This window comes from Lupinus angustifolius, chromosome LG19 (assembly GCF_001865875.1).
Source record: "Lupinus angustifolius cultivar Tanjil chromosome LG19, LupAngTanjil_v1.0, whole genome shotgun sequence".
Taxonomy (NCBI): Eukaryota; Viridiplantae; Streptophyta; class Magnoliopsida; order Fabales; family Fabaceae; genus Lupinus; species Lupinus angustifolius.
In genome coordinates, this window is record NC_032027.1 from 6,286,272 (window position 1) to 6,294,912 (window position 8,641).

General features: G+C 32.9%; 1 protein-coding gene across 4 annotated transcripts; it reads left to right on the forward strand.

Annotated features, from left to right (window-relative positions):
• LOC109334612 (protein MODIFIER OF SNC1 11) lies at positions 2,809 to 6,404 on the forward strand. 4 transcript variants are annotated; one of them, XR_002106119.1, is made up of 7 exons: positions 2,810 to 3,234; positions 3,429 to 3,506; positions 4,359 to 4,490; positions 4,603 to 4,663; positions 4,761 to 4,833; positions 4,950 to 5,092; positions 6,249 to 6,404. XR_002106119.1 is itself a non-coding variant. In XM_019570478.1 (7 exons), the coding sequence occupies exons 1-6, from the start codon at positions 2,918 to 2,920 to the stop codon at positions 4,794 to 4,796; spliced, it is 585 nt and encodes a 194-aa protein (XP_019426023.1). In that variant the 5' UTR covers positions 2,810 to 2,917; the 3' UTR covers positions 4,797 to 4,833; positions 4,950 to 5,450. The 4 variants fall into 4 exon arrangements, 2 of the variants coding, with proteins under 2 accessions (XP_019426023.1, XP_019426022.1); XM_019570478.1 differs by lacking the exon at positions 6,249 to 6,404 and having other exon boundaries at positions 2,810 to 3,010; positions 3,050 to 3,234; positions 4,950 to 5,450; XR_002106118.1 differs by lacking the exon at positions 6,249 to 6,404 and having other exon boundaries at positions 2,809 to 3,234; positions 4,761 to 4,863; positions 4,950 to 5,450.

The following is an 8,641-nucleotide window of genomic DNA, read 5'->3' on the forward strand; positions in this document are numbered from 1 at the left end:
AATTTATGGACGATTAATATATTATCATGTCTTACTATGTGACAAAAGTTATGAAGACATTGTGTCGTTACATTAGAAAACATATCCAATGAAATTAATTCACAATTTTTGTGTTTCTATATATTTCGCTTTATTTTATCAAATTATTACACAATATTACTAATATACATTTAATAATATTCATACTTATGTGCTTCTAAATATTCGTCAAAATCAGTGTCTCATGAGAATGCTCGAGTAATATGTGATTGTTTAACCATATGAATGCACAGGTAAGATCAATGATGAATGTTCTTAACCATGTGAATACACATGTAACATATGTGTTTCTTAATCATTAGAATATACGTTTAACATGTATATTCTTAATTACACGAATGCACGAGTAACATGTGTGTTCTTAACCATATGAATGCACAAGTAACATATTTTTTTCTTAACCATATAAATGAATGCATGAATAACATGTGTGTTCTTAACTATTAGAATGCACGGGTAATATGTGTATTATTAATCATTAGAATGCACGTGTAATATGTGTTATTAATCAAACGAATACCCAAATAACATATGTGTTATTAAACATACGAATACACGGATAACATGTTTGTTCTTAACCATGTGCCAAAAAATTATTGCCCCGTGCAAATGCTTACTAGTTATATATAAGAAAGTATGATTAATGCAAATGTTTATAATTGTGTAGTTTGACCAATCATATACCAAATCAATTTAGTATAAATATATTATAATCCTTATATCATACGAGAAGAATAGGGGTAATCTAACAATATGATGTTAATCTAATAGCGTAACATCTTGCTAAATTTTTACAATTAATTGATTTTTGGAAGCAATACTTGATGAGAGACACTTACCCACCTCAAAAAGATTAATTCATTACCTATAATAAGATATGCATTTAGCAACAAAAAAAATAGTGATAATATATTTATTATAAATGTAGGATATAATATTAGATTCTAAAATAAAACAGTTTAATATATACCTATATATTACTTAATGGTAAAAGAGTTTTTTATTTTATATTTTCCAATGTTAATAAACTTTCACGATCTTACAATACATACATATACTAGCGTGTAAACAAGTACTCTATATCTACCGATTCATATTATTATTTTCTATTATTAAATATTTCATTTTATATAATTATATCACATTTTTTGTATTGAGTATATGTAATATTATAATTTTTGTAATATTATTAAATATTACATTAGTGGTTTGATATTTTACCACCATGTTTTGAAATCAATTATTATAAAATTATTTACAACTTGTATGTTGCAAAGGCAACCATAAAAATAGTGGATATAGTAAAGAAAAATTATTTGCAACTTGTAGAGATGACAATGAAAACCGAATCCGTGGTACCCTTCCAAACCCAACTCGAATTTAATGTGGTAAACCCGTTGTGATTGAATTCGGATTTAGATTTTACCCTATGTTAATTTTTGGGTTTGGTATATGTGATACTCTACTCCGAACCCGTCACTGATCAAATCAAACTTCTCCAACCTTCTATACATACAGAGAGAATAGAGTTATGGTTAGATTTCAAGCATGCTTATGTTGCAGCTACAATTAATGCGCATGGTACAATGTTGCCCAACAACAGTAATGAAGCAAATTTGAAAATACATGTCTTTTGTGGCTTTTGCTACTAGTATGTCAATTTCAAAATGATGGGGTGAATGTGTTTATACTTGGTTTTACTTACCAAGAAAAAGATATTTTTCATACCCCATTTCACATAGATAAATAATCATTTATGTGACTTTTGAAGAGTGAAGAGGAGTTAGGATTTCTGAGGGATTTTGGAGGTGCAATGGGGAAGTAGGAGGAAAAAGAGGAAGATTGTTGTTGCTGTATGTTTTGGTGATCTATAAGTTTTGGTGGTCTGTTGCCTTGTGGTTGGAAGTTGTTGCTTGGGTTGAAGAGGAATGATGAATGTGCTTGGATCTATTATTTTTTCCAGGTTCTCTGTTGGGTCTAGAGATTGTCAATTTCAATTCGCTAAGTTTGAGTTCGGGTTCGAGTTTTAGATTTTGAGTTTGGGGTTGGGGAAGCACAAATCCGACTCCAACTCGTCGCGTTGCCATTTCTAGCAACTTGTATGTTACATAGACAAATGTAAAAACATTTGATATAGTAAAATGCAAAATTAGAATATATAAATTATGTTTATTCAATTAGATAGTTGTTCCTTAATCATGTCTTGACTTTATATACTAGTATAGATATATGATTTAAAAGCAACTTCACCCCGTATACATTATTTATGAGGATAATTTTTTTTTGTACATTGGAAAGAAAAAAACAAGAAACTACACGAAAGAGGAAAGGACAATATTCAGTATGGTCGCCTCCGATGAGGAAAAGTCCTAGAGCTTCTCCTCATCCTAAAGTATAACATAAAAGTTAGCCATATAATCTACTATCATGTTACCCTTTCTGAACACATGCTGAAAATGAACGTCCGAGTTTTTAGGAAACCACTCATAGATTTAATGGACAATGATAAAGATGTAGTAGATACAAATCTTCAACATCTCTTCTCTATAATAATGTTAATTGTTTTCAAGATAGATACTCTCTAACCAAGATTCCAAGCTTATAAACCATACTCCATACTGTTCATCATAAATTTTCACTTATACAATTTTGATCCAAAAATATATATATATATATTCAGAGTAATAAAAATTGTGAATCAAAATTTATAATTTTTTAATATAAAAATGATTTAATCCACATTTAATATTTTTGAACAATTTTAGGTTTTTACTTTGCTTGTTTTTCCTTCCCTTCCACCAAATCCCATTTTCAATCACGCGGTCTTTGATTCTCTCCTTCTTCTCTTTCTCGTGTTCCTCTTTCTATTCCAATTCCAATGGCAACCACCACCACCACCACCACTGAAAACAGCGTCAACCCTAATCTCACCAACAACCCTTCACAAGAGGAAAACCCTACCAGAACCCTAGCCCCCGTCGAACCCATACCCGACCCAGACATCTCCGAGCAAACCAACCCTGCTCCTACCGCCGACAATGACGCCGCAGCCGAACCCAAGGTAGCTCCGGCGACAGCTGAAGATGGAAACGATGATCCGATTTCCGATGCCCAGAAGAAGATTCGCCGTGCTGAGCGATTCGGTATTACTGTGCAATTGTCTGAGAAAGAGAAACGCAATTCCCGAGCTGAAAGGTTTCACCCTTTTCTCTATATAAAATTAGGGTTTTTTATTTTATAAGATAAGATTAGGGTTCCTATGTTTTATTCGATATACGTTTCAGTGATTCACATAATGTCACTCTTTTGTAAACCTAATTGTATAGGGTATTTGGATACGCTTTTAGTTTCGAATAGAATAATGGCATTGATGTTTGTGTTGATTGCAGGTTTGGAACTAGTTCCACAACACCGGGATCGGAGACATCAAATTCAGAGGAGCTGAAGAGGAAGGCTAGGGCAGAGAGGTTTTGAGTTTCCACCTTTTCTAATATATAATATTAAGGCTATGTTTTATACAACTAGAGCTATGAGAACTGAAGCTTATGGCTAGTTAATTGGGAAGTGTTTGGAAAAGTTAACTGGTCAATGGTTATAAGTGACTGAAATGCTCCTAGCTTATAACCCATAAGCTATTCATATTGACTTGTCAAGTTTGGGCTTATAGCAAGGGACATTTTTAATAATCTTCCCTACTCAATTATTTTGTTTGACCGAAAATAAGCTACCTGTTGGTGTTTAGTGGAAGGGATTATTTCAGTAAGTTACAAGCTTATAAGCTCATATTTGATAAGATACATGAGATAGGTTATGAGCTTATAAGCTATGTGCTTATTTCATTTTACACACATCATGTAGCCTATAAGCTAATATTACCAAATAGTTCTGTTTTCCGCTTGTAGCTTATAATCTTTCAACTAGTTTATGACTATCCAGATAACTTATAAGCCTTTACTAGCTTATTTGCTATTTGTGCCAAACAAAGCCCTTACCAAACAAGACTACTATCTCATTTTTAGTCAAAGAAGCTTGTTTATTAACTTATAAGCCCCTCAAGAATGTTGCCAAACACACTAACTTGCTACTCTGTTTATTTTTTTCTTCTTGTTAATAAGGAATATATACATACATACTAAAAACCTTTATATGAAAAAAGCTGAAATCTAGCTTTTAATTATGGGAAGTTAATCAGGAAAATGTTTTTGCCAAAATTGACTTTGGAGAATCACTTTTTTTGAGAATCCTAAACAAATGGGCCCTAAATCGCGAGGTTTTGGCTGCAAACAAAATTGAACGATGTTACTAATCCTGTTTCACAGGTTTGGGATTCCTGGTACAACCACAACTGTTGATGAGGCAAAGAAGAAAGCTCGGCATGCTAGGTTTTCACCAGCTTCAAAGGCTGCTGCTGATCCTGCTGAGGAAGATAAAAGAAAAGCAAGAGCACTCAGGTAGTTGCATATTGTATTTTTTTCACCCATTTTCATATAGAGCTGTTTCTTACCACATATAAGAATTGAGCGTGCATAGCATCTTATCAAGTCTTTCTTTCTCTTTTCCCAGGTTTTCAAACTCATCATCAGGTTCCCTGTCACAAGTTAACAGCAAGGAAAAAATTGAGCCAGTAAGTCCCTTTGGTCACATCGAATGCTTTGGCTGATAGGAAGATGAAATTTTTTTAAACTTGTGTTGACTAATCTGTTCTTCTTGTTGCAAACTAGGATGCGGTTATTGCAGGCAAAGCTGGAGGAGATTGAATTGTAGCTTGCATTTTTACTTGTAGGAAATTTTATTGTAAGTTACCTTATTCTGATAGTTCTTTTGGTAAGTTACCTTCAATTTTAATTTATCTGATTTGTGATATTGTTTATATTTCGTTTGACAAGTTTTTTTCATCAACTTTTCTGCAGTTCTAGTTCTTTAATAGTTCAAGTTCCCAGAGTGGCCTCCAGTCCTCCACACCATATCTACTTTTCAACATATTAACTCCAGATGCATCTATCTTCATTAGCGAAGTGAGGTCTTGCTCTAAGCCATGGCAAAGATTCAAACGGTATAAAGAAGCTTGCTTTTGTTTTATCTTAGTGTTGGCTTACTAGTTGACACCTTTTGGTAACTAATGCCATCTTCATAGTGTTACCTATCTTAAAATATGCAAAGATTTGATTTTTTTGGAGTCTACAGCCTTAACTTTTTATATATAAAACAGAGGAAGCCTTTGCATAAAGGAAACTTATTTCTTTTTAAATCTTTTCCTTATCATGGCCATCCACCCAGTGTCTCTAATCTTCAGCATGTCAAATGCTCATCATCTGTTATCCCTAAGCCTGAAGGTAGTACCAGATTAATTGTTATACCGTCAATGTGCTGATCCAGAATCTGCTTATGTTTGAGGAATGGTGATAAATTGAGACGATAAGCCCTCAAATATAGAGTAGTTTGCATACTGGGTAGGGTTGACATTTGTTGTTTTGGTTGTGTTAGAATTGACATTACTTCATCATCAATGAGTAATGTCAGTTCTGTTTTCTTTTTCTGCTTTTGACTAGATACAAGTTCAATTTCTCACTAACTAAAAAAAAGTAAAAATATAAATAGATTTTTGGCTGCATTTTTACTCATATATGAAGTTTCTCTCCCTTAATCTGTTTGTCCTTTTCTGAGTTGTTATTGATGATGGCTACTACTGCATACATTCTTTTAGAGTTCTATCATGCTTAGATCATATTGGAAAGTAGTGATTGAAGGACATGCTTGATAGGCAGCTTGATGTTCATAGGAAAGGGATTGATAGACTATGTTTTGGTGATTGGAAAAAAATTATCGCTTTTGGTGTAGTGGCAATGCACTATATTTCTGGATCAGCATAGGTGGTGAGTTTTATGTTCCTGGTATTATCTTCTGGCAGCCTTGAGAAAATGGGTGAAATATGGTAAGCCAAATGTTTAAAATGAAAACATGGTGTGCCCGATTTCTGTTAATGTTTTCAAATAGTTCTAAAACTAAGGCTATTTCCCAAGGCTGTAGCTTCTAAAATTTCAGAATCTTTGCTGTTATATTGAGATAATTAAACCCTTCGAAGATGTTTCTTAGTTTGGTTTCCGCAATTTAGAATTATCATAGGATTAAATGTGGCGGGAACTCTTCTATTTTTTTTTGCTTGATTATTACCTTGTAATTTAATATTAAGTTTTTTGTTTGGACCAAAGTTACGGGGGTATTCTCATTCTGGGGTTGAACTTGTGATAGCTAGTCAAGTATATATAAATGGAGGACCTTTTCCTTATTGTGGAGCATTCAGAATATTCTTTTGTAGTGTTTTAATTTTTTGTCGGATATTATCATGAAATGGATGACGTTCATGGCAAACCTAGTGTTTTATTGTCTGCACGGTTAGCCCATTACATTGGCTTGGTATGTGAAACACAGTTTCATTTCTTAATTTTATAGAGTTGAAACTGTTCTGCTGTTTTTTGTAGCCCATTATCATGAGATGGATGACGTTCTTTTTCATTTCTTAATTCTGGCTGTGTCTATTAGTTAATAACAACAAACAGCAAATAAAGACTATTACAGTGTTCTTTTATTGAAACTTGAGTTGCTAATGGGGGAAATAGGTAAAACAATGGTCATTCTGCCCAGCTCCTTTCATCGTGTTCTGTCTTTCTGAGATCTGGGTGAGGAAGGTATGGAATTGGAAATTTTCTTGTAGCTTGTTGCCCCATACTATGATGTGCACTGGTTTAACATGCCCTGATGGATTTCGGAGGCTCTTGGGGGAAAATAGGTTATGCTTCTAGCTTTGTAACAGCCTTGGTATCTTAGAGTTTTAATGTCCACTCAGAAAAATGAAGAGGACGACTGGCTTATAGTCTTTCATGACAGGGGCACAGGGGAAAAACGAATAAAAAAAGCTTTTCAAAAACTTGAGCAATGTTAGTATAGACTTGGGATCATGTTAAAATATGTGCATATTTGTAAGTTTGTATTGAGTTTAATATCTATGTGCATATTTGTAAGCTTGAAGTATGTCTTGTGTGGTGAAATCTAGTAAATTTTAATCCTTTCTGAACAGTCTGTACTTGAGGTATGTTTATGTATTCCTATTGGATTGACTTTCGTGATTAATGATGTCAATTTCTCTTGTAATATAGCTTCTTTCTATGGATTTTGCTATTAATAGCAGAGTTGTGAGAACCAGATAGTCCGACAGTCTGATTGGACTTGAAAACGGCTCTGATTTGTAGTCTTAACCGAATGAGGGTTTATACCGCTTTGAACTGGGGAAATTCATGTCTGACTGTGTTAAACTCGTTTAAATGGATTAATCCGAGAAGTAAGCTAAACAATTCATTTAAATATTAACAAAATGGAACATTGTTCTTGTTCTAATATTTTGTTTTATTCTGATCCAAAAAAGATGAAGATGTGTTATTTCAATATAATTATACATAATTATTAATTCTATAAAAAATTTATATTTATATATAGTTATATATTTATTGATAAAAAATATTAATTATGTATTGAATTAACCAGTCAGATCGGACGGCTTAACCATTTAAATTGGTTAAACTTAATAGTGACATTTCCAATTTGACTCTCGGCTCGGGTTTCATAACATTGTAGTAGTACGCGAGGAGATCCTTCTTTTTATCCCATATTTTAACTATTAATTCTAGGAAAATCTAATTATTTGAATTAATGAGTAGATTTTATTAGGTTAAGAAGTTAAATATGTATGTTGATGCTTATAACTTTCTCAACAGTGTCAAGCATAATTAATCATGCAATGTGAGTTTAGTTCTGCCCGAAGTTGTTTTCAATTTACATGTTATCTTTTTTTTGCTCAACAATATACTTTTGAACATCTTATTTAGTACTGTATACAACTATCTTTATCTCACTCTTACTTTCTTTGTACATACACATTTTAAAAATACGTCAGAAGATGAAAGGGACAACATATAATGCTTTATTTTGATGTATATGAACCATTATCCTTTGACTTGAAGGGTTTGGCTCCATAGTTTGAAATCTCACAGTAACAAAAAGCAATATGAATATTTTTTCTACCTATATAGGCCTTTCACATGCCAAAGTTTGTGTTTCATAACTAGATTTGTGAATCATATGGGTGCTTTGGCCGAAGATCATATCTCTCAGTTTCAATGTTAACATTGTGTTGTGACTTGTGATGATAATTGAATAGCAGTTGTTACCCTTGTGTCCTCTCTGCTCTCCCTAACACAGTGCTTGAATGAAGTATGTATGTTGTCCCACAAAACTAGACAATTCATGTACCATAATTTATTATTGGTTAAAAAATACACATTCAAGTTAAAAATTTAATAATTAATTATTTTTTTGAGTAATTCTAAACAATTGACATTTGCAATATAGTATGACATCGCAAATCATGCCCACCATACAACAACCTGTGGATTCATTGAAATCACATAACATAAATCTATTAACAATATAATAAAAAAAACTCCCTCATGCCACATGTCACTTTTTCCTTCCCTCATGCCACATGTCACTTTTTCCTTCCCTCATGCCACATGTCACTTTTTCCTTCCCTCATGCCACATGTCACTTT